At 51.5% G+C, this 20248-nt stretch overlaps 1 protein-coding gene across 2 annotated transcripts; it reads left to right on the top strand.

Moving 5' to 3' along the window:
* The first annotated feature begins 3073 nt into the window (after positions 1-3073).
* On the top strand, positions 3074-15631 carry LOC105484715 (pleckstrin homology like domain family A member 3). 2 transcript variants are annotated; one of them, XM_011746579.3, is made up of 2 exons: positions 3074-4145; positions 14658-15631. In XM_011746579.3, exon 1 carries the CDS (start codon positions 3700-3702, stop codon positions 4081-4083), a length of 384 nt encoding a protein of 127 aa, XP_011744881.1. In that variant the 5' UTR covers positions 3074-3699; the 3' UTR covers positions 4084-4145; positions 14658-15631. The 2 variants fall into 2 exon arrangements, with proteins under 2 accessions (XP_011744881.1, XP_011744880.1); XM_011746578.3 differs by lacking the exon at positions 14658-15631 and adding an exon at positions 6272-6957 and having other exon boundaries at positions 3090-4145.
* The last annotated feature ends 4617 nt before the right edge of the window (positions 15632-20248 follow it).

Here is a 20248-nt window from a genome sequence, read left to right as displayed (position 1 = left end):
AAGCAGTGGATGCTAATTATGTGCCATAGAGGAAAAACTGAGCAGGGAGGGGATACAGCGTATGTATCTACGTCTACGGAAGGGGGTTGTGGCTTTAAACAGGGTGTTGGGAGAAGACCCTACTGAGAAGGTAATATGTGAACAGAGCTGAGTGTGGTGAAAAAATGAACCATTTGGTGATCTGAGGGAGAGGATTCCAGACAGTGAGGACAGCAGGTGCAAAGGCCCTGAGGAAAGAGGGTTGCCAAGTTCAAGGGATGGCGAGGACTGTGGCTGGAGCCAGGGAGAGAGGAAAGTACAGGAGGTAAGATCAGAAAGTGAAGGGCAGGTCTTAGAGGGCCTTGCAGGCAGCATCAATTACTTTGGCTTTACTCAGAATGAGGTGAGAAGGCTCTGGTGGCTTTTGAGCAAAGGAGTGATATCATCCTTAGTTTTAAAGTTTTTGCGGTGTTAATGTACATCTTGTTTTGTTAATAAATTGTCTTCAACACTTTTCTTTAGATTGAGTCTAAAAATTTATGATCACTAAACAGAATTTATATAAGATTAAGTAAATAGCCAGGCATGGTGACTCACGCCTGTAACCCCTACACTTTGGGAGGCTGAGGCTGGTGGATTGCCTGAGGCCAGGAGTTCGAGACCAGGCTGGCCAACATAGTGAACCCTCGTCTCTACTAAAAATACAAAAAATTAGCTGGGCATGATGGCAGGCGCCTGAAATCCCAGCTACTATGGAGGCTGAGGCAGGAGAATCACTTGAACCCAGGAGGCGGAAGTTGCAGTGAGCTGAGATTGCGCCATTGCACTCCAGCCTGAGCAACAAGAGCAAAACTCAATCTAAAAAAAAAAAAAAAAGGATTAAGTAAATATAGAAAACAAAAGCTGTGTTACTTTTTGCATCTCTCTGGGTCTCATTCTTGCCTCTATCCCACCTTATTGCCATCTTTCTTTCCACCTTGTCCTGGGTAGCCACCCAGAGGGACCCCTCCTCTCCACTTGGACTTCCTCCTTCTCACACAGCTGTGGAGGTGGTTTGGCTCAGCCCTAGCTAGAGCCATTTCCAGCACATTCTTCCCTGGGGCCATTTTGTAGTCTAGCCTGTTCCAGCTGGACTTAGATTTACTGACAGGGCAGATCCGCTTTCCCTTTGGGGTGGGCAGAGAGAGGAGCCAGCTCTGGGTTGCTACCAGGGGACATTTTGTCCATCAGCCCGATGTGGAGTTAACAAGTCAATAAGAATTGAGTAAGTGGTAGGGTGCAGTGGCTCATGCCTGTAGTCCCAGCACTTTGGGAGGCCAAGGTGGGCAGATCACGAGGTCAGGAGTTCAAGACCAGCCTGGCCAAAATGGTGAAACCCCATCTCTACTAAAAATACAAAAATTAGCCAGGCATGATGGCACATCCCTGTAATCCCAGCTACTTGGGAGGCTGAGGCAGGAGAATCACTTGAGTCCGCGAGGCAGAGGTTGCAGTGAGCTGAGATCACGCCGTTGCACTCCAGCCTGGTAATAAAGTGAGACTCCATCTCAAAAAAAAAAAAAAAAAAAAAGAGAATTGGGTAAATATCTCTAGGGCCCAGCACTGCTCCAGCCCAGTGTCCCAAGAAGGTTAAGTCAGAGCTCCTCTTCCAGGAGATGGGTAGGGATATCTCAGCAGGGAGGGAGGAGCAGCACCAGCCCACCTCGAGCTCCCTCCCCTGCTGCCCTCTGGGCCTCAGGAGACATCTGTCTTTGTCTCTTCTTTTATGCCACTGTCTACTCCCTCTCCTGGAGGGGCATTCTGGGAGTTAGGAGTTAGTTGTCATCACACGTGTGTGTGTGTGTGTGTGTGTGTGTGTGTAAAGAGCTGTGGATGAGACACTGAGAGTTCCCTTCTCTCATCTCCTAACTTTGGGGCTGCAGAGGAGGGCACTCCTATCCCCACAACAGGACCCTCCCTGTGTCTGTTAGGCTCTGCTCTTTGGGCAGGAGGATGGTAACACAGGGTGTAAGTACAAAGAGGTCTTATTACTGTCATTATTACATATCATTACTCCTATAAGAATCTATTATTAACATGTTGATGAATAGGCCCCTAAGAAACTGTGGGCCTGGAGGAACTGACCAAGATGGGGGCAGAATGAGGACCTAGGAGAGCCCTCTTCCAGTACCTAGCTTAATCTCAGGACCCCCATCATTCTCTAAAGGGAATAAAAGTGGGGAGATGGAAGGAAGAACATTTATCGAGACTTAGATTTGCCAAGCCCTGTCTTGGGTCTTTCACAAATGTTATCTAACTTATTCATCAGGACAACTCCATGAGATGACAATGAATTAATCCTCCTATTCAACAGATAAGGAAATTGAGGGAGGTCAGTAAAGTTGCCCCAGGTGGGTCGGACACAGCAATCAAGGGAGAAGTTTGAACTCAACTCTGCAAAGCTCTTGTCTTTACACAATATTCTAGCCAGAAGAGAAAGAGACCTCTCCCTCCGCGTTCCCCTCCAGTTCTGTATCCAGGAGAAGTCCATTCTAGGGGGAGGTTGAGGGAGGATAGAATCTGCGGAGCGGAAGGAAGCAGCAAGGCTGGAGCTGCGCTTACACATGGGCCTGGCTGGGCCATCGGTCCAGCGTCGGCCCCTGCAAGTGTGTGCGGTGGAGAGGACCGCAGACAGTGGCATGCCGAGGTCACGGAGGGGGTCCCTCCTCCCCCACTATGAGGAGGGCATGAATGACCTCAAGCCTCAGCTCTCCTTTGTTGGCACTGGCTACTCTCTACAGGCCTCCCCGCGCAGTGCATGCGGGTAGGAGTAGGAGCAGGTGGACTGTCCAAGCAGAGGCAGCGATGGACAGCCTCTCTTGGGTACTGCACAAAGAAATCGGCCGATGGAGGAGGAACCCAACATAGGCTTGATGCAGAGGCTGGGGGCCTCATGGCCTGCCAAGTAGCCAGCAGCTGTCTGACGCCTAACATGCAACTGGTGCCACTGCGCGTTCGCCAAGCCCACCCCCTTGCTAGCAGCGCTCTCTCCAATCGAGGAGATGCGCCTTCCCCCAGCCCTTCCCCGCCATCTCCCCCTTCATTCAAGGCTTGGGGGAGCTGCGGTTCCGAGAAGCGGCAGACGGCAGCCAGAAGGCTTGGGTTGTTGAGTAAGCAGCCCCCTCTCAGTCCCAGCCCTCCCCGCCCCGCGCCCTGAGCCTCCAGTGAGTGACTGAGCCCCCGCTGCGGCCCCGCCCCCTGGGCTCTGCAGGAGCTGGTGCACTGCGCTGAGGGGAGGGCCGGCCGGGGCAGGAATGCGCGGCGGGCGGGCGGCGCAGGAGGCGAAGAGCGGAACATGTAAGGGCACATCCCGCGAGCTGCCGCCCAGCGCGCAGACAGAGCCCAGGGGAGCAAGAGAACGGGCAGGCGGCGTGGCTCACGGGCTAGGGAGTCGCGGAGGCACCCGGCAGAGGCGAGCCGGGCTGGGCCAGCTCGGGTAGAGCAGAGGAGGCGGTGCCGGCTGAAGCGGGGCAGTGGGCGCAGAGCGCGCTGGGGGCACCCACGCCACCTCATCGGCAGCTGGGTGCTGAGGGCCGCGGTGCGGGCGCGCCGGGCAGTCAGGGCGCAGGTGGGCAGCGCGCACAGCCAGCCAGCCCGGGGCGCCAGAATCCTGCGCTGCCGGGCCGAGAGTGGCGCCGCGCCCGCCGCAGCCTGGAGCTTTCCGCAAACCTCGGGGCGCCCATGACGGCGGCGGCGACGGCCACCGTGCTCAAGGAGGGCGTGCTGGAGAAGCGCAGCGGCGGGCTGCTGCAGCTGTGGAAGCGGAAGCGCTGCGTGCTCACCGAGCGCGGGCTGCAGCTCTTCGAAGCCAAAGGCACTGGCGGGCGGCCCAAGGAGCTCAGCTTCGCCCGCATCAAGGCCGTGGAGTGCGTGGAGAGCACCGGGCGCCACATCTACTTCACGCTGGTGACCGAAGGCGGCGGCGAGATCGACTTCCGCTGCCCTCTGGAAGATCCTGGCTGGAACGCCCAGATCACCCTAGGTCTGGTCAAGTTCAAGAACCAGCAGGCCATCCAGACAGTGCGGGCCCGGCAGAGCCTCGGGACCGGGACCCTCGTGTCCTAAACCACCGGGCGCACCATCTTACCTTCATGCTACCCACCACCTCGGTGCTGAGGTCAAGGCAGGTAAGCCCCCGGGGGACTGGACCCTCTTCTCTTCTTCCCTTCTCATCTTTCCCCTACAGAGAGAATGAGGACTAGCATTCTACTTCACAGCCGGGCAGTCTTAGGGGAGGTTCCTGGGGCCAACTGAGGGCATGGGAGGCCTGGGCCAGTGGCCAACCCAGCAGATCTGGACTTTGCCCTGAGGTGCCAGCCAGGTCGGCCGGTCCTGAATGTGACCCAGGTGTCTGAGAGGAAGATGGAAGCCCTGGGAGGGGGACTCCCTGGGTGAGATGAGCCTTCCTACAAGTTGGTTCAGCCCTGACTCAGGTGGAAGGAAGTAGAGAGAGTCTGGCCTGCACGTTGCCCCAGGCTGTGGGCCTCTGCTTTCCACGTAGAGCAGGGCTCCTGGACTTCGGTTTTCTGAACAACCGAGGGTGGGGACGCGGATCTCGGAGACAGACCCTCTTTCCCTCTAGGTTGAATGCTTGTCATAAAGTTTGAGCATTGAATTGATGTAGAAAGACAGTATCTCCCAGTTAGCAAAGGCACCATCAAGCCTTAGGAATAGAGCCAAGGAGTCCGGCCCCCAAGGTGGGGCCTTAGTGGGCTGGCTTGGCTGGACTGGGCCTGAGGGATCCAGATCCTCCTGTGTGTGTGTGTGTGTATGTGTGTGTGTATGTGTGTGTGTGTGTTTGTTGTTGTTGTTGTTGTTGTTGGTTCTTGAGACAGAGTCTCGCAGTGTCACCCAGGCTGGAGTACAGTGGTGTGATCTTGGCTCACTGCAACCTCCGCCTTGCCGGCTTAAGCAAATCTCCTGCTTCAGCCTCCAGAGTAGCTGGGATTACAGGTGCCCACCACCACACCCTGCTAATTTTTGTATTTTTAATAGAGACGGGGTTTCGCCATGTTGGCCAGGCTGGTCTTGAACTCCTGACCTCAGGTGATCTGCCTGCCTCGGCCTCCCCAGGTGCTGGGATTACAGGTGTGAGTCACTGCACCCGGCCTATATATATATTTTTGAGACACAGGGTCTCTACGTATTGCCCAGGCTGGTGCAGTAGCATAGTCATGGCTCACTGCAGCCTCAACAGCTTCAACCTCATGGGCTCAAGCGATCCTCCCACCTCACCCTCCAGGTAGCTGGGACTACAGGCACACGCCACCATGCCTGGCTTTTTTTTTTTTGTAGATTTGGTTTTTCCTCACATTGCCTATGCTGGTTTCGAACTCCTGAGCTCAAGCGATCTGCCCACCTTGGCCTCCCAAAAGTATTAGGATTACAGGTGTGAGCCACAGCACTTGGTCCCCATTCTTGACAGTGGGTTTTGAGCCCTAGGGCTCACTGTTGGGAGAGCAAGGGAGCTGGAGGATGGGCAACTGCACCAGAGGCTAGGCCACTGATGCCAAGGGGTGGGGGCCTAGCTGTCTACCTGCTCCTGAGTGCCAGTCAGGCCTGGCTGTGCCAGGGGAGGAGAAGCTGGAGGAGGGCATGGGGCACTGGGGCAGGGTCGGTGAGTGTAGGATGGGGTCATGAGTTGTTTGTGATGTCTTAATCCTCTATGAGCAGTAGGGCAGGGAGTGGGGGGCGGATTTGTGGTTAGGAAGGCCCAGGGGAGGGGCCAGGAATAGAATCTAGAAGCCCTGGCTCTCAGCCCTGTGCCCTCTTCCCCAGATGCCACTCCCTTCTTGTGAGAAGTAGGAGTAGCGCCGAGAAAGGATTTAGCCTTCCTTCTAGCCTTGATTTTTCCAGTGGAAACCTAGATCCCCCTCTCCCCACTACCACCTCCTAGGTGACCTTACTCGCCTGTAGGCATCTTCAACAATAGAGAGTCCTAGTGAGCCTGGGGCCCCATCTAGTGCCATGTCCCACTTTGATGGTCCTGTTAATGCCCTCCCACATTGTAGTGAGGGTTTAGTTGAGAAGTGGGGTATAAGGCAGGCCCCTGTGCTGAGGATTGATCCACGTTGATCCTCAGGTCTTGGGGGCCTGGGAGGAAGCAGATTCCCTTGACCACAGTATGTATGCAAATCATATTTTCCATGTTTATGGAAAAGGCTGGGAAGTACTGGTGTAAAATGCCCAGCTCATAATAGGTTCTCCTTTCCCCAGTGTTGCCCCTGCTCTAACTGCTGTTCTTTCTTGCCAGCTCCGTTGTTCCCTCTGGTTTGTGGGGGCATGGCTATGCTCCATGTGGCGAGGTGGAAGGCATGGGCGTGTGGAGGAGGCGCTGGAGCTGAAGGAATGGACGGACCCTGGGAGGAGGGCAGAAGGCTTCGCAGGGCTGAGGATGAAGATTCAGCTCCTGGACGGTCCCAGACTCTCAGGGCATGCCCAGCTCAGGGGCTTCGAGCCACAGGCCTGGCCTCATATGGCATGAGGGGGAGCTGGCATGGGAGCCCCCTCCCTGCTGTGGTTCTGCCCTCTGTCCTGCAGACTGCTCTTAGCCCCCTGGCTTTGTGCCAGGCCTGGAGGAGGGCAGTCCCCTATGGGGTGCCAAGTCAATGCCTCAGGAATCAGGAGGCCAGCCTGGTACCCAAAGGAGTACCCAGGGCCTGGCACCCAGGCCCACTCCAGAATGGCCTCTGGACTCACCTTGAGAAGGAGGAGCTGCTGGGCCTAAAGCCCACTCCTGGGGGTCTCCTGCTGCTTAGGTCCTTTTGGGACCCCCACCCATCCAGGCCCTTTCTTTGCACACTTCTTCCCCCACCTCTACGCATCTTCCCCCCACTGCGGTGTTCGGCCTGGAGGTGGTGGGGGTGAGGGGGGGGTTTGGCCATTACCATTTCATGTCTTTCCCCAAATGAAGATGCCCTGCAAAGGGCAGTAACCACACAGTTTGCCGAGTGAAATTCTTTGCCCACAAAGTCCCAGGTCTCGGAGCATCTCTCTCTTTATCCGAATTCTCCCAATTTGCAACCCATTCTGAAATCTCCAGCCTGGATAGGCAGAGACACTACAACCCCAGTAGACAGGGCCTCGGTGGTCCTAGGAAGGAGGGCCCATAGATTCTGGACCAAGGGATGTCAAGCTGGTCAGTTCAGTCCCTATAGATGCCTCTTCTACCAGAGGCTACCCTGCCCTTGCTACCCTGGGAGAAGCCTCAGCTTTCTGGGTAGAGCTTGTCCCCCTGTCATTTATACTCTCAGGCTGTATACATTTACACAGTAAGTTTTCCCTCCTGGAGGGTTAAAAGGAATAATATCAACAAGATGAAGGCCTGGCACAGTGGCTCACAACTGTAATCCCAGGACTTTGGGAGGCTGAGGTGGGTGGATCACCTGAGGTCAGGAATTTGAGGCCAGCCTGGCCAACTTGGTGAAACTCTGTCTCTACTAAAAACACAGATGTTAGCCGGGTGTGGTGGTGCACACCTACAGCCCCAGCTACTGGGGAGGCTGAGGCAGGAGAATTGCTTGAACCTGGGAGGCAGAGGTTACAGTGAGCCGAGATCGCACCACTGCCCTCCATCCTAGGTGACAAAACAGTGAGACACAGTCTCAAAACAAAACAAAACAAAAAAACTGGAGAAAACTGAGGTACAGACAATAGCTGCCCATAGTTATACAGAAACTATTGATTGGGTAACCCTGAACCTTTCCAAGCTGTGGCCAGCAGTTGATTCTACCTTCCTTTCCTCCATTATTTCCCCATGTCTGACCTTCCCTGTTGCAAAGTAGTGGCCTACTTCAGAGTCTCTCTGGAGGGAGCAAGGAGGCTGAGTGGCTCCCTTCAGCAATTCGAAGTCTCTTTAATTGTTTTGTGCTTCCAACCTGTTTTGCTCCCCTTCAGATTTCTCTCACCTTCCAATCAAAACCCTGTCCTGTGCCCCAGTCCCTCAGAGTCCACAAGAGGTTCATCTTGCTCATCTGATGTGTGAACTACATCACACAGTTGAATAAGAATGTGTTAATTACAACAGAACTTTTACCAATACATACTCATTGTATCCAATTGTACAATTGTCCGTGGGTGTCTTAATCCCACCATGGCAAATAAGCATCTATTCATGCAACCCTGATCAGTGCTGAGAAAGATCAGGGCTCAACTAGAATGCTGTGATCAATTGGTGATACCTGCCATGGGCTTTGGGAGAAAGGTAGGGAGAATGGTGGCATTATCTGGGAGGTGGGCGTGGCTGGAGAGAAGAGGGTTGCCATCCCTCCCTTGATTCAAGCATTGTTAATGGAAGGGGTTACCTACTTAATCCTATATAATAGCAGCCTCTAAAATAGAATCTTTGCTCTTCAAACCCAAGGGTAACTGATGGTGGGGGTTCAGGCATAAGGAAAAGATGTATCCAGGCACTCAGAAATAGGGGAGTGGGCTGGGCGCGGTGGCTTATACATGTAATCCTAGCACTTTGGGAGGCCAAGGCAGGTGGATCACCTGAGGTCAGGAGTTTGAGACCAGCCTGGCCAACAAGGCGAAACCCTGTCTCTACTAAAAATACAAAAATTAACTGGGTGTGGTGGTGCACGACTGTAATCCCAGCTACTCGGAAGGCTGAGGAAGGAGAATCACTTGAAACCGGGAGGTGGAGGTTGCGGTGAGCGAAGATAGCACCACTGCATTCCCACCTGCGTGACAGCAGCGAGACAATGTCTCAAAAACAAAACAAAACAAAACAAACAAAAAAACAAAATAGGGGAGTGGTAGTGAACAGATGGGATTGAGAGGCAAGACATCCAGCCAACTAAATGCCTTTACAGGCTAGGCACTGTGCTCAACTCTGGGGATGCAGAGGAGAAAGACAAGATCCAGTCCTTGCCTCAAGGAGCCCAGGTTCTGGTAACATTAGTTAATGCTAACTGGTGCCAATAGAACTGGCCACCAGGGGACAGGGGAGCACTGGGCAATACTTTCTTTGTCCAGCACTAGGGGTCATTCTCAGAGCTTGGCTGCAAAGGGCAGTGGAGGGCATAGTTAGTATGAGACATCAAGGGCAGAGGGCAGGTGGAGGGGGAAACAGGCTCTAGTTTCTGGCACTCTGCTTTTTTGGAACACCAGCCCTGTTGGTTTAAAGTATGCCTTGGTCCTTGACCAAACCCAGTTTCTGTTTCTTGCTAGGAGAGTCCCAGCCCCTTGAAGAGTCTACTGCTGTTAGAGCCCCTGACACAGACCCTAGAACACAGTAGGCTCCTTGTATGCAGCAGTGTGGGTGCTGCTGGTTGCAATGGGGTGATCATTTACTATCATTTGTAACAGTCTGGGACCTGTCTGAAGATTGTAAGAGCACTCACAGCACAGAGGTCTGGGGTTCAAGACCAGGTTTTTTTGTTGTTGGCTTTTTTCTTTGTTGTTTTGTTTTGTTTTGTTTTTTGAGATGGAGTCTTGCCCTGTTGCCCAGGCTGGAGTGCAATGGCGGATCTCGGCTCACTGCAACCTTCTCCTCCCAGGTTCAAGCAATTCTCCTGCCTCAGCCTCCCGAGTAGCTGGGATTACAGGTACCCGCCACCAGGCCTGGCTAATTTTTTGCATTTTTAGTAGAGACGGGTTTTCACTGTGTTGGCCAGGCTGGTCTCGAACTCCTGACCTTGTGATCTGCCTGCCTTGGCCTCTGAAAGTGCTGAGATTACAGGTGTGAGCCACCGCACCCGGCCAAGACCAGGTTTTAAAAAAGATCCATGACTTTTTTGGGGAGTCTTTACCTCTCTGATGGAGGAGGGGCCATCCTGCTTCCTGGGTTCACCAGTGTTCTCACTGCTCTGGTTTTCATGACTTTGAATTTCCAAGAAGGAGCAAAGGCCTTTACCCCGGGAAGGCTTGGCTAGACCTCGGAGTGGGGTCAAGACCTCTTTGGGGGCACAAACAGGCTCTTATAGTGCCAGTAGACATGCATGAGATGGAAAACCTTTGCTCAGTTGGGCCTGTGAGACCAGGGAAGGGCTGTTGCCACCAACTCTCCCTGTGCTTCAGCAGCCCCAGCGTGGCCTCACCCCTGCCCAAAACATGAGTCATCCATGGGAACATGAGACAGGGCAAGTCTCAGCCAGGCAGCTGGGAGTCCGATGAGTTGGGGTTGGGAGACCGAGGGAGAAGGGATGGGCTTGCTCTGGTCAGGGTGAGCTGTGATTGGGAGCTAAGGCTTTAGCAAGAGTGAGCTTGTTGCAAGGGTGAGAATGGAGACCAGTGGGGAGAGCCAGAGTGAGAGTTCATGAGCTGCAATCGCAGCAGGAAGGAGTAGGGGCAGATGGACAGGGCGTTACTGTATGTAATCCTGAAGTCTGTTGGGGATGTATAGGTACTGTGGGCAGCTGTCCCACCAGGGCCAGGACCCAAGGACCCTGGCAAGACTGACTGTGCAGGAAAATACTGTAAGGCTGCACAGAGAGCCCTGGTTTCACCTCCCTCAGTCTCCTGAGGGGGTCCCCTATGATTCACTGAAGTGATCTGTCCAGAATTCAATTCATTCTACTAAAACTGCCAGCGCTTTCCCCACTGCAATGGGAGGAGGCCCACTCCTCGAAAGGGTCTCCTCTCCACTATCAGGGCTCTCTCTCCAGTGTTTGTCTCTACATGCTCCATGCCCAGCCCCAGCATGCAATCCACTCCCATTCCAGGACCAGGGAAAGCTGCCTCACACTGCCAGACCAGTGTACCCCCACTCTTGCTACACACTTCTCTATCACTGGCTCAGCTCTCTCTCATGTCACCACCTCTGAGAAGCTTCTCTGACTGCCCTGCCTTTAGGGCAGGCTGAGTAACTGCTTGCTTCTCTCTGTGCTGCCATATCTCCTCCATTAGTCACACTGCCTTGTGATTGCTGGTTTATGTGTCTGCCTGTCCAACTAGACTGGTCAGTTTCTGCACTTGTTATTTGTATATTCCTGGTGCCTCAGAGTATCTGGCAAATGGTAGATTCTAATAATAAAAATGACAAGTGGTATATGGTGTTGACCCAAGAACTGTAAATTTTTTTTTTTTTTTTTTTTTTGAGACAGGGTCTCATTCTGTCACCCAGGCTGGACTGCAGTGGCATGATCTCAGCTCACTGCAACCTTGACCTGCTTCTGGGCTCAAGTGATCCTCCCACCTCAGCCTCCTGAATAGCTGAGACCACAGGCGTGCACCACCATGCTTAGCTGGTTTTGTATTTTCTGTAGAGGTGGAGTTTCACCATGTTGAACTCCTGAGCTCAAGTGATTCACCTGCCTCAGCCTTCCAAAGTGCTGGGATTACAGATGGGAGCCACCATGCCCGGCCTGTATAATTCTTAAATCATGTAATGTTTCAACAACCCTGTGAGGTAGGTGTGATTGTCACGACTCCCATATTTTACATTAAGAAACTGAGGCCCAGATAAGTGGCTGGTTCAGAGTCACACAGCAGCTAAGTGGTGGAGCCAGGAGTCAATGTGGTCACAGTGGGACTCTAGGTAAGGGCTCTTAACCTAACACCAAATAGATTCTTACTGTTTGTGAGTAAATGAGTAAGTGAATGAACCCAGTATTTTGCTGGGAGAAAAGAGATCAGAGGAGAGAGAGTTGGCGAGGATCAAACCCCGAGAGGGCAGAGAAGGGAATGGTCTGTGGGATAGGGGTAAGGGAGGCTTCATGGAGAGGATGACTGGAGCCAAGCCCTGAAAGGGTGGAGACTAACTGCAGGAGAGGACCCAGAGAGGTGTCCCATGGGCTGGGAGGCTCTGTGCATGCTCACAGGAGCTAGGCCTGGGGTGAAAATAGCCTAGAAGAGCAGATGGACTCCTTTCTGTTAGGAAAGAGCAGTGAGGACTCTGGGGGAATAAATGGTGCTCCAGGTTCAGAACCTTGTTGCTGTATTGGCCTGAGATGCTCTTCGTCTAAGGACCTGGGCACGGGGTCACCTTTACCTGTGGGGTCAAACACTTAAGGGATCAGAAGTTGTGATCCCGTGTGGCGGCAATTCTGGCCTAAGAGGCCTAGAGGCAGCACTCATGCCTTGCTTGCTGGCTGATCAACCATCCTGGTTGGCCTGGAATTCTCCAGTTGTAACACTGAAAGTTCTGCATTCTGAGGAGCATCTCAGTCCTAGGCAAACTGTGATAGTTGGCCACCCTACCCACTGCCCCAGGGACAGGAGGCCTTGCACAACCCATCCTCATGACCTCACCAGTCAGCTCTGCCCACAGCACTCGGCCCCACTGAATGGGACCATGCAGAGTACAAGCCTGTGGGCAACAGCGCTACAGCCCCGGGGCATCACTCATTAATGACTCAGAGGTCATCAGCATTTCCTGCCATCTCAGGGGAGAGACCTAGGCCCTCAGCTACAAAGAAGAAAGATAGCCAGGGGTCTCTCAGGGGCTCTCCAATCAGCTCTGGGGGCCCTACTGGAAGCCAACTGCAACTCACTTTAACTCAACCCAACTTCAGTGCTTTGTTAAGCACGATTGAGTATTTGCTGCACAGTGGCATAAGCCCGTCCCACCTAGACCTTGGCTTTAAAGAGCTCCCAAGGTAACTGAGACAGAGAGGGCAGCATGCAAAAGGAGGAGGACAGTAAGGTGCAGGCAGAACTATAGGAGGTAGGATGGAAGTGCAGGGAACATTTGAGCTGGCCCTTTGAAGGGAGGATACAATTCTGACCATCAGAGAGAGGAGGGACGGTGTTCCAGGTGGAAGAAATCACCTGTGCAAAGGTGCCAGGATCAGAAAAGGTGAGGCGGGACAGGAGACACAAATGGTGTGCACAGAACTTGAGGTGCAACAGTCACGCACAGAGGAAGTGGGCTGGGGGTCTGGGCTTCTTTCCATAGCAATGTGGAGCCCATCACAGAGTTCTGTCATACACACACACACAGAGACACACACACACAGACGCACACACACACACACATACACACAGACACGCATGTACTCCTTATTTTTATTACAAAAAGATGTTAATTGAAGAAAAATGTGAAAGCACAGAAAACAATCACCTTTATGTTTCTACCTCTCAGGGACAGTCTTTGTTAGCATTTTGGTGTATTTTCTTCTACATCTATTTTGATGCAAACATATAATATGTAATTGTTTTTCATATATGGGGTCATACTCTGTGTATTGTATTATATTCTTCCTTTTTTTTTTTTTTGAGACTGAGTCTCGCTCTGTCCCAGGCTGGCGTACAGTGACGTGATCTTGGCTCACTGCAACCTCCACCTCCCGGGTTCAAGCGATTTTCCTGCTTCAGCCTCCTGAGTAGCTGGGATTACAGGCACGCGCCACCACATGCCTGGCTAATTTTTGTATTTTTAGTAGAGACAGGGTTTCACTATGTTGGCCAGGGTGGTCTCGAGCTCCTGACCTCGTGATCTGCCCGCCTTGGCCTCCCAAAGTGCTGGGATTACAGGAGTGAGCCATCGAACGTGGCCCCCATATTCTGGTTTTAAATGTGTCAATATATTGTGGTTATAAGGCCATACCATTACATGTCTCTCAATGCCTGTATGTTATTCTGTTCTCTTTACTATTATTTATATAGCAAATCAATCCTTTATTGTTGGATATTCATGTTCTTTTTCATTCTTTCTGTCTTACGTATGAGGCTTCAATGACCATTTGCATATTTAAATCTTAATTTTTGTCTCCGGTTGTTGCTTCTTTGGGGTAATTCTTTTTTTTTTTTTTTTTTTTTTTGCCATGACGTCTTGCTCTGGCACCCAGGCTGGAATGCAGTGGCATGATCTTGGCTCACTGCAACCTCCACCTCCCAGGTTCAAGTGATTCTCCTGCCTCAGCTTCCCAAGTAGCTGGGATTACAGGCACCTGCCACCATGTCCAGTTAATTTTTGTATTTTTAGTGGAGATGGGGTTTCACCATGTTGGCCACACTGGTCTTGAACTGCTGAACTTGTGATCTGCCCACCTCGGCCTCTCAAAGTGCTGAGATTACAGGTGTGAGCCACTGCACCCAGCCATCTTCAGGGTAATTATTTAGGTGGAATGGCTGGGTCTCCCTGTAGGGTAGGCAGAGGTGATCCTTGGTGGCAGTGATGGAGAAGGGAGACCCTAGGAGGCAGGAAGTAAGTTGGGAGTAGAGCTAATGAAAACTTGATGACCAGAGGCTGTAATGGAAAGAGGAGGAGGGAGGCAATGAAAGCAACTAGTTAGGAAGTGCTCACTGTGGGAGAGACACTGAAGTACGAGGAGGCCTGCCAGTAGCAGTTAAAAACTTAAGCTCTAATTACAGACCTGAGCGCGAATCCCCGCGGTGTCTCATACTAACCACATGACTTGGGCAAGTTATTTGGCATGCCATTAAAATGGGAATGATGATAACCCCACTTCCTAGGATCATTGTGAGAATTAATTGAGAGAACGCCTGTAAAGTAGATAAAGTACACAGATAGATAGTGCACAATAAATGTTTGTTATTACAGTAGTATAATCATCCTCCCAGCAACCATGCTTTGCCTAATCCCTATTTAGGAAACTGTACATAATTAACAATTTAGTAACACTTACTGAGTGCTTTTACTTTATCCCAATTCTAGCCTTCATGCATAATGGTCTAAATTTCAGACTGTGCTTGATTGATGTTCCTTCCACACAAGTGTCCTCATTTTACAGATGATGAAGCTGAAACTCAGAGAAGTGGAAGCAGTTGCCTGAGATTCCCCAGCCAGCCAGTGGCTCAGAGTGGATTCCCGCCCCCTGACTCTGGATCCTAACGCTCTTCTCACCACCTCATGGCACCTCCCTGGCATTTGAACTTCCTGGTTGAAAATGAGGATAAACAGAGCAAGTGTGGCTCATCAAGATCCCCTTGTCATCGGGTTGTGCTGCGCTGTCAGTCTCCTCACCAGCACCGCTAATTGCACTCCATTCCGATGGCTCATGGCCCTTCACATACACAAAGGCCCTGCTCCCCTGCCAGGGAAGACAGAGTAGAGTAGGTTGCACAACTTCTGCATTCACAGAGCATGTCACCAACCAAGCAAGAAGGAGAATACACAAGTTTGGCCCTGGAAAACCCTTGGCTGACTCTGTTGAGAGGAAAGTGGGCCTCCATGCTAACTGAGACAGTGCAGATAGAGGAACTGAGCTGTGAAAATAACTCTAAAAAGCCAACAGCATCTATTAACTAGACTTGACTGGGGTGGTCAGGGCTGCGGTTTGGAATTGTCAGCTATTTATGCAAAGGGGACTTTAGGTCACTCTGTGCTTACCCCATTTCCAAAACACACATAACCAACGAATGTTTCTCACAGTCTGGGTGGTCTCCCACATGTGTCCTGCCGGGTCTGTTTTTCCAGTGGGACGAAACATAGGCTCCTCCCTGGAAGATTCCTGGAAGACCCCTCCCCCCACGTTCACCTTTCAGTCCTGTAAGCGTCCTCATCAGAGCTGTGTTTCTTTCCAGGGCTCTGACTCAAAGAACCCTCTGCTGTGACCTCACCACATTATCACAACAGCCCTGTGAGGTTGGAAGAGGTGGGAGTATTTCCTGATAGATTAAAGATGGTCATTCTAAGGCTCTGGGAAGTAAAGCGTCTTCCCCATGGTTAAGCTGGGGTCCCTAATCTCACTACCCAGTCTGGAGTTTCAAATGTTCCCGGCCTGGCATGGTGGCTCATGCCTGTAATCCCAGCATTTTGGGAGGCCGAGGCGGGAGGATCACTCGAGGTCAGGAGTTTGAGACCAGCCGGGCCAACATGGCAAAACCCCGTCTCTACTAAAAATACAAAAATTAGCCCAGCACGTGCTGTAGTCCTAGCTACTCGGGAGGCTGAGGTATAAGAATCACTTGAACCTGGGAGGCGGAGGTTGCAGTGAGCCAAGATCGTGCGACTGCACTCCAGTCTGGGTAACAGAGCCAGACCCTGTCTCAAAAAAAAAAAAAAAAAAAAAAAAAGAAAGACAAATGTTCCCATCTAGGGCCCTCTGCTAAAGGATGTGGAATGCAGGCATCTTGGCCAGTTGGGAATTTACCGAGGGGATCTCCTCCCTGCTGTGTCTCCTGGCCTCTGCTGGGTATCTGGCAGTTCCTATCAGCTTAGCCTGCAAGTCCTGCTTGCAGTCAGGATCCTCTGCCAGTGCCCACTGCTGTACAGAGATTTCAAAATGAAGGTACTAGTAAATCCAGGGTGCCTGGAAGGATGTGGGAGGACCTGGGTCCACTTCACTTTTCCCAGTGCCTTCTGAGCTCCCAGACCCAAAGCTGAGAGGTCTTCTGCCTGCACAGTCTGGTGAGGGGTCCACCCTGACCCTAGCAGCCAAGCCCTTGCTCTTCTACTCAGCTGCTCATGGGCCTGGGCAGAACCTGCTGCTGGAACTGACTTGAAGCAGCCCCCTGGTTCCCTGCCCTAGACTGGAAGGTGCAGGAGGGCAGGGTCCTGCATTTTTATTTTTAATTGTGCTCACTGCTGGATTCTCAGGCCAGTGGCTGGCATATAGTGGGTGAATGCTCAGTGAAGATTCATGGAGAGAATGAACATGTAATTCTGCATGTGAGTAGTGTGCATGCATACACCTGTGTGTGTGTGTGTATGTGTATACTGTCTTGGGGGCTTATCGGCTGTGAGGGCAAGTGTTTTCTGTTTGTAGATGGATATGGGCTGGGCTCCTGGGAGCTCCTGGCACACTTCAGATGAGTGGAGCTGGGAAGAAATCAGGCAGGTATGCAGTCGGGGGGAATGCACTGAGAGGACACCTAAGTGGCTTTCAGCAGGAATGCCGGCAGCCTGCACCCTCATTCAGGTTGTCCATTACCCAGCCCTGTGACCTCAGGCAACTCCCTCCTTGCTGGGCCTCACTTTCCTCACTTATAAAGCAAAGAGATTGAGGTAGGTCAGTAGGTTCCAAATCCTGCGGATGGTCAGACTCTCCTGGGTGCCTGTTAAAAGCACAGAACCATGTCACTACCTGCAGCCCACTGAATCTGAACCTCTGGAGCTGGCCTAGGTTTCAGTATTTTTAATAAGTCCCCATAGTGATTCTGAAGTTGCCAGCCCAAGGGAAGGATGCTTAATGATCTCAGACAGTGATATTAATCAAGAACTCAGGGTACAGAAAAACCATGGCTGCTGTCCTGGTCTCTGGGGTTTAGGGCACAGGTGCTTGGTGGAGATTTATTGAATGAAACCTGCTGAATGGTGTTACACATACACACACACACATGCACACACACGCCCTACAAGCTTATACACATCCACTTAGGCTCACATGCCAGGGTCCTGGGAGTGCCACCTGCAACAAGGGCAACCTCATTCCTCCATTTCCTGTGTCTTCCTCACACTGTCGCTTGTCTGATGATTTTCTTTGTCAGGTCTCATTCATATCCAAATATTCACTGGAGAAGAGAGCTCCATAGGCAATTGGTTTCTGGTCACACTCCTACTGGTCTGGGGGTCAGTTTTCATAAATATAGAATAGGAACTATTAACCTCTCTCCCTGCAGGAATACTATATACATGAACAAGGTCAAAAATGCAACACAAATAAGCATGTAGCAAAAAGTAAACCCGGGCTATAGGCAGATAGAGCGTTGTTGATTTCCTTGGGCTGCTCTCTGTGGTGGCAGCCCTCTCTGCTCTGGTCTTTCCCATAGAACTCTGTGGTCTCCTTGAGCCTCTGTTCCTGTGTTTACCTAGCTAGTCCCTCCTGCTCCTTTGAGACTCAGTTCTGGAGTTATGGTGACAGGCAGACTCTAAGATGCCCCTGCCCATAATCTCTGCCTTCCAGAATTCACCCCCTTGCGTAATCCCTTCCCTCTAAGAGTGAACTGACCTCATGACTTGCTTCTAACCAATAGAATGGGATGGGATGCTACCTCTGTGGTAGGCTATGTAAGATTGTGGTTTCCATCTTGCTCATCCTGACTTTCTCATTTGCTCATTTTGATGAAGCCATGATTCTTTTTTCTTCTTTGAGATGGAGTCTCACTCTGTCACCCAAGCTGGAGTACAGTGGCGTGATCATGGCTCACTGCAACCTCCACCTCCTGGGTTCAAGCGATTCTCCTGCCTCAGCCCCCTAAGTAACTGGGATTACAAGCACATGCCAACATGCCTGGCTAATTTTTTTTTTTTTTTTGTATTTTTAGTAGAGACGGGGTTTCACCATGTTGGCCAGGCTGGTCTCAAACTCCTGACCCCGTGATCTGCCCACCTCAGCCTCCCAAAGTGCTGGAATTACAGGTTTGAGCCACTACGCCTGGCCTCAAGCTGCCATGTTTTAAAGGCCTACTTGGCAATGAACTGAGGGTAACCAGGGTGGCCTCTGGTCAAAGCCCACAAGAAACTGAACTACCAACAACCATGTGAGCTTGGAAGCAGATCATTCCTCACTCAAGCCTTCAGATGAGACCCCTTCCTGGCAGACACCTTGACTGCAGCCTTGTGAGGGACCCTGAAACAGAAGACCTAGTCAAGCCATGCCTGAATTTCTGACCCATAGAAGCTGTGAGACCACACGTATGTTGTTTTAAGCCACTAAATTTGAAATAATTTGTTACACAGCAATAGGTAACTAATATGGAATCTTCTTCAGGAAGCCTTGCCAGGGTTCTTTTCTTACCCCTAGTCAGAGCCAAGTGCCCCTCCGCTGCATACATCTGTCATTACACTTTACACACTCTTACTAGTATAGCCTTGGTTTACTTGCTTATATCCCTCTCTAGGTAGGAACCACATCTCTTTACCATTTATCTCTAGTGCCCAACCCTGTGCCTGGCACACAGTAAGAGTTCAGTGTTTGCTGAGTGATTGAGATTATAGAATCTCTAACCCTCTTTACCTCCCCACCTTTCCCCAGATTTGGCAGTTTGACTTCTCAAAAATAGAAGCAGGTCACCCTGAGATTACTGGCTAGAAGGCACCAGAATGCCCTGGGCTGTGGGAGGGGGTCATGCTATCACGGGGAAGGTGCTCATGGCTCAGCGCTATGGTCTTGGAGTCCACACGAGTCACAAAAAGACTGAGAGCTGGTGGAAGAAGAGTTGGATTCTTCTGCTTCCCATTTGGCAATGCACCTTCTCTAGCTGGCCTGCTTAGCATAGGACTTCCTACCTTCCTACCTCAGTGCATCCTGGAATGTTCTGAGGTTGGAATGTCATTTTTCATTTGTTTGTTTTTGTTTTGAGACCGAGTTTCGCTCATGTTGCCCAGGCTGGAGTGCAATGGTGCAATCTCATTTCTCTGCAACTTCCACTTGAACCTCCTCCCAGGTTCAAGCAGTTCTCCTGCCTCAGCCTCCCAAGTTGCTGGGATTACAGGCATGCACCACAATGCCAGCTTTTTTTTTTTTTTTTTTTTTTTGTATTTTTAGTAGAGATGGAGTTTCACCATGTTGGTCAGGTTGGTCTTGAACTCCTGACCTCAGGTGATTCACCCGCCTTGGCCTTACAAAGTGCTTACAGGTATGAGCCACTGTGCCACTGAGCCCAGCCTGGACTGTCGTTTTTTTTTTTTTTTTTTTTTTGAGATGGAGTCTTGCTCTGTCGCCCAGGCTGGAGTGCAGTGGCACAATCTCTGCTTACTGCAAGCTCTGCCTCCCAGGTTCACGCCATTCTCCTGCCTCAGCCTCCCGAGTAGCTGGGACTACAGGCGCCCGCCACAAAGTCTGGCCAGGAGGGTCGTTTTTGACTAATTAAAAGTGCTATCCCACGGCAGGGCAGATGAACTCCTTCAAAAGGAGATTCTCCAACACAATATAGAAAAAGAGCCCCTTCCTGATTGAGCCAGGGCTGGGCACGTGTTCTCCTCTGTTCTATCAGGCAAGAAGGGTGTACTGGATTCCTGGGACTGCTGTAAGAAATTACCCCAAACTTGGTGGCTTAAAACAACAAAAATTCCGGCCGGGCGCGGTGGCTCAAGCCTGTAATCCCAGCACTTTGGGAGGCCGAGACGGGCGGATAACGAGGTCGGGAGATCGAGACCATCCTGGCTAACACGGTGAAACCCCGTCTCTACTAAAAAAAAAATACAAAAAACTAGCCGGGCGAGGTGGCGGGCGCCTGTAGTCCCAGCTACTCGGGAGGCTGAGGCAGGAGAATGGCGTGAACCCGGGAGGTGGAGCTTGCAGTGAGCTGAGATCCGGCCACTGCACTCCAGCCTGGGCAACAGAGCGAGACTGCGTCTAAAAAAAAAAAAAAAAAAACAAAAAAACAAAAAACAACAAAAATTCCTTCTCCTGCAGTTCTGGAGCCAAAGGTCTGGAAT

The sequence above is a fragment of the Macaca nemestrina genome, chromosome 1 (genome assembly GCF_043159975.1).
Source record: "Macaca nemestrina isolate mMacNem1 chromosome 1, mMacNem.hap1, whole genome shotgun sequence".
NCBI lineage: Eukaryota > Metazoa > Chordata > Mammalia > Primates > Cercopithecidae > Macaca > Macaca nemestrina.
The sequence above is the reverse complement of the archived record's forward strand: the minus strand, read 5'-3'. Positions and strand labels throughout refer to the sequence as shown.